This window comes from Frankliniella occidentalis, unplaced genomic scaffold, assembly GCF_000697945.3.
Source record: "Frankliniella occidentalis isolate FOCC.00 unplaced genomic scaffold, Focc_3.1 Scaffold38, whole genome shotgun sequence".
NCBI lineage: Eukaryota > Metazoa > Arthropoda > Insecta > Thysanoptera > Thripidae > Frankliniella > Frankliniella occidentalis.
This window is the reverse complement of record NW_026267168.1, coordinates 753,412-757,647: the sequence shown is the minus strand read 5'-3', so window position 1 is coordinate 757,647 and position 4,236 is coordinate 753,412. Positions and strand designations below refer to the sequence as shown.

The 4,236-nt window shown below is 55.6% G+C and overlaps 2 protein-coding genes across 3 annotated transcripts in view; both read right to left on the bottom strand.

Moving 5' to 3' along the window:
- LOC113213003 (xaa-Pro dipeptidase) overlaps positions 1-4,236 on the bottom strand; it is a 75,330-nt gene that overhangs the window by 7,943 nt on the left and 63,151 nt on the right. The gene's annotated exons all lie outside the window — the stretch shown is intronic.
- Positions 2,287-4,061, bottom strand: LOC127748681 (xaa-Pro dipeptidase-like). The gene is made up of 5 exons (XM_052266361.1): positions 3,893-4,061; positions 3,685-3,785; positions 3,168-3,362; positions 2,681-2,832; positions 2,287-2,576 (listed from the first exon to the last, which is right to left on the bottom strand). The coding sequence occupies exons 1-5, from the start codon at positions 4,029-4,031 to the stop codon at positions 2,471-2,473; spliced, it is 693 nt and encodes a 230-aa protein (XP_052122321.1). The 5' UTR covers positions 4,032-4,061; the 3' UTR covers positions 2,287-2,470.

Below are 4,236 nucleotides of genomic sequence, written 5' to 3'. Positions count from 1 at the left end.
TATATATTTATCACATCATATTATTTTCCATAATTAACGCTGCCACCGGGAAAAGATACAAAACCATTAGATGGACGTCCGCCACTGAGGAAGGTTGAAAATCTGTTGGGCACATTGACAAATCCTCCTGGATAGGCTACTTGCACGCCTCCGCCCTGGCCTCTGTTGGGAACACTGACGAAACCACCAGGGTAGTTGACGTTCACCTTAAGAGATGGGGAAAGAAAAAGAAACACCGCTGTACAAACAACTCAATTTAAAAGAAAACTGACAAACAGAACAAATAACGTACCTGGGGAAACGCCAGCGACACCTGAACGGCGAGCGAAACCGCCAAAACGAGGAGAATCTGCAACGAATGGAGGAGTACGATCAGTTTCACTTTACAGAAAGGGCGAGAAACCTACGAAAGAGTCACGTAACGTGACAACCATATATAGATGCAACACGGGACGCGAGACTCGCGAGCACATGATGGTCACACATCACACGATACGCTCGATGCTCATTGAACGACACTTGGAGTCTCAATCTAGGGCTCTAAACGACGGCGCGATATTTGACAGAGCATACTCGTACACCACCGGGGAGACTCACCACGACAGGGCGCGCCATATTTGTTGAATTATTCCTGCCGAACGACGAGGAGCTCGAGGATCAGCGACGGACGGGGACGCGGGAGCGCCAAGTGCCGGGCGCTCCCCACCTTTTATACCCGGCGGCCCCTCCTCCTCCTCCTCCTCTACCTCGCGGTGCGGCGGCATTCCCTCTCCCGCTCCTGCTCCTCGGCCGGGGCCGCCGGGGCGCATCCTCCTCCTGATTTTGATGTAGCAGGACGGAGCTAATTGGCTCGTAATGCCACCGCGACGGGCACATGGCAGCGGGGAGGGCCCTACCCGCGGGGCACACACACGAATCGGCTTTAATGCTCATCGGCCGCCGCGCGCCGATCCCTGACCCCGCCACACCAGAGAGGAGGGCCAGCCTGCCAGCCAGCCAGCCGCGGGCCGCGAGGAGCGCCCATGCGCAAATAGCGGGACGCTGGCTGCTGCTGCTACTGCCGCCGCCGCCGCTGCTGCTGCCGCTGCTGCTGCCGCTGCTGCTGCTGCTGCTGCTGCTGCCGCCGCCGCTGCTGCTGCTGCTGCTGCCGCCGCCGCTGCTGCTGCTCAAGCTGCTGCCGGGATTGCTGTGATTTTGTCGGGATTGTCCGTCCAGCGCCGACGACGTAGCCGCAGCCGCAGCCGCGCCTCAGTCGAGCGCGCGGGCTTAAAGTGCAAAATCGTGGGGCCAGTTTGGATCGAGTCTTGTTGCGAGCATCAGTTGCCGAGAGGTAGAGTCCTACATGGCAGTCCCATATACAGGGCTCTATACCCCCCCCCCCTTCTTACACACACTTTTCTAGATACAGGCGAAAGTCTCCCACATTGATCAAGATGAGCAGATTGACAAAAGCTTCCCATTTTGATAAAAAGACTCTGCCGATTCCTTTAAGACAAGGGCGGAAACAAAATCTGAGCAAGGCTATGGTCCTTCCCTCTTGAACTATATCGAAATAAGAAATACCGAGAAATACAACTTTCCCCTATGAACGGCGCGAGCCGGCCGAAACCCCCCCGTGTAGGTAGGCAGCCACACGCTCTCCCGCGCCCTCTTTTTGCCGTCGCTTTTTGTAAAGGAGACTAGCAAATTTTCAGACTGCGCGAAATTGTGTCGCTGCCCACGCGCCGGCGCTACCGAAGCGCGGCCAGACCCTCATGCATAAAGATGCGCGCTTGATTCAAGGAAAACCTTTATACGCCACTTTGATAACATACACACACAACTAAACACGCCGAATAATAACGCCAGAGAAAAACCGACGAGTTATGCTGCGTGGCGCGTACGTTGGCGGCTTGAATTTGTTCTCATTCTTTCCGCGCCATAGACGCGTAGCAAAAAAGGAACAGAAAAGCTTCTGTTAGTAGCGAGGTGTGTGTCAGTACAACTGCAGTTTTTGTAGCACAAAACACAAAAGTGTCCTGGCGGACCGTCCACGTCCACGCGCCCATTCCAGCGGTTCCAGCGCAAGGAGAGCCTTCTGGGGGAGGCGGTGCGGTGGGTCGCTCGAGAGGCTGGTCGCTGTCCCGGGTGGACTTTGGAGCCGCCGGGCTACCTGACTAGCTCGGGGCCAAAGATCCCCAGAAAAGTGACTAGGCGCGGCGCGGAGCCGTCGAGTTAAATCGCTTCCAGGAGGGGCTTCCAGGACTAACGATCACCACATAGAGGTGAGTAACAGAGTCACGCCGGTTAAAAATCACAGTGGCTTATTTATTCCATGTAAATAACAGCATGAGCCTTAACAAGTAATATTCATACAAAAATAATACGATCATCAGTAATGACTTTTTTCTGATTTATACACAAAGGCTGTAAAAGAGCCAACAGTTTCAGTACAGGGTGCTCGAATGAGCGCGCAGCAAGTGCCGGGGTCTCAGTGGTGCCAGTTGGAGGGGAGTCCATGCTTGACTTTGGTGATGTGCGAGGGAATCTCGACGCCACCCTCCTTCTCCTTCATAGTTTTCTCAATCTCCTCCACCCTGGAAAAAAATACAACATGCGTCAGCGCCGCAGCAAAATCGCACACGCCCGTAATCCCGGGCGAAAAAAAGGGGGGGGGGAGGCTCGTTGTGCAACTACTTACGAGCGGGGCACCTTGGTGAGGTCCTCGCAGCCCGTCTCCGTGATGAGGACGTCATCCTCGATGCGCACACCACCAAAGTTTCGGAAGCGCGCAATCTGATCGGCGACTAGGAATTTGGACTTGACGGGGTCGGCCAGCGCGGCGTCCAGGAGCTGAGACAAACAAAATTAGTGGATCAGCGGAACGAACGACAAACCACTGAGTCGGCTATCCTGCCGCCTGCTATACCTCCTAGGCGGGATCATCCGGAGAGTAAGTCCGGCATTCGCCCTTACGAAACTGCAAAATTCCGCTTCTGCGAGCTCACAGTAGCGCCTGGTAGGTAGGCAACATCTTGCCTGCAGCGCATACGTGTACTCCGGGCTGGCCTACCCTGAGTCGCGCGGGCGTCAAGCTCCCCGTTTAGTTGCAGAAACGAGTCTGGGGGAAAACGGACGTACTTTCTGGACGCGGGGAGAGATGCGTAGTGGCAGAGAAGAAAACTTACGTGGTCCACGAAGTAGCAGCCGGGCTCGATGGTGAGCACCATGCCGGGCTGCAGGACGCGGGCCGTGCGCAGCTTGCTGACGCCCGGCTCGGTGGGCCTGGGCGGGTCCTTGTCCAGGTAGCCACCCACGTCGTGCACGTCCAGCCCCATGAAGTGGCCCAGGCCGTGCGGCTGGAAGACAGCGCCCAGTCCAGCCTGCTCTCGATTGAAAAAAAAAAAAAAAAAAATTACGTCGAGTACTGAAAACAAAAAGTTGTGGGCGCGGTATTTCGGACGCGCTTTTGGGCTATATGGTGTAGTGGTAATTAGTCCAGTGACCGGAAGCGTCCCCCTCGAGACCAGGACCAGCGGCCAGGCATTTGGCCTTGGGGCGCACAAGCGGCCAAAGCGCAAACCAAGGAGGCGCTTTACGCACCACTCAGCAAACTCATGTCTGCTGCTCCCGGAAAACAATCATGGACGAAAAATATCGTGTGTCGGTGAGCGCGGCGGGCTCGCGGAGACCGTGTGCTCTTACCTTCAGCATGTCGTCCACGTCGCCTTTGAGCAGCCCTCCGGCGGCCATCTCGCCCAGCATGACTCGGTTGGCGAGGCGGTGCATGTCCACCCAGGACACACCTGGGAAGAGCGGGACGCATGAAAATAAGGGGCGCAGTATAAGACAATAAGATGACAGAGGACGCGAGCAGAATGCCCGCGCCGGCCGTTTTCGGGCAGAGACTCACCGGGCTTGGCGGCGTTCATGACGGCCAGGTTGGCCTTGAGCACGGCGTTGTAGATGAGGCGCTGGTCCGCGGTGAACTTGCCGTTGACGGGGAAGGAGCAGGTGATGTCGGAGGCGTAGCCGTAGTAGTTGGCGCCCATGTCAAACAGGCTGTGGAAGGAAGACGAAACGCGGCACATTTAGACCGGTGTGAGGCGCGCGCAAGACAGAAGTTTCGTAGGGATTTTTAAGTCCGAAAATTTTGCGGAAAAATAAGAAAATTTCCCAGAAAAAGTAGAAAAATGGACAATTTTGAACTTTTATAGAATTATTTCAGATCAATTCTTTTGTGACAAATTCCCCCCC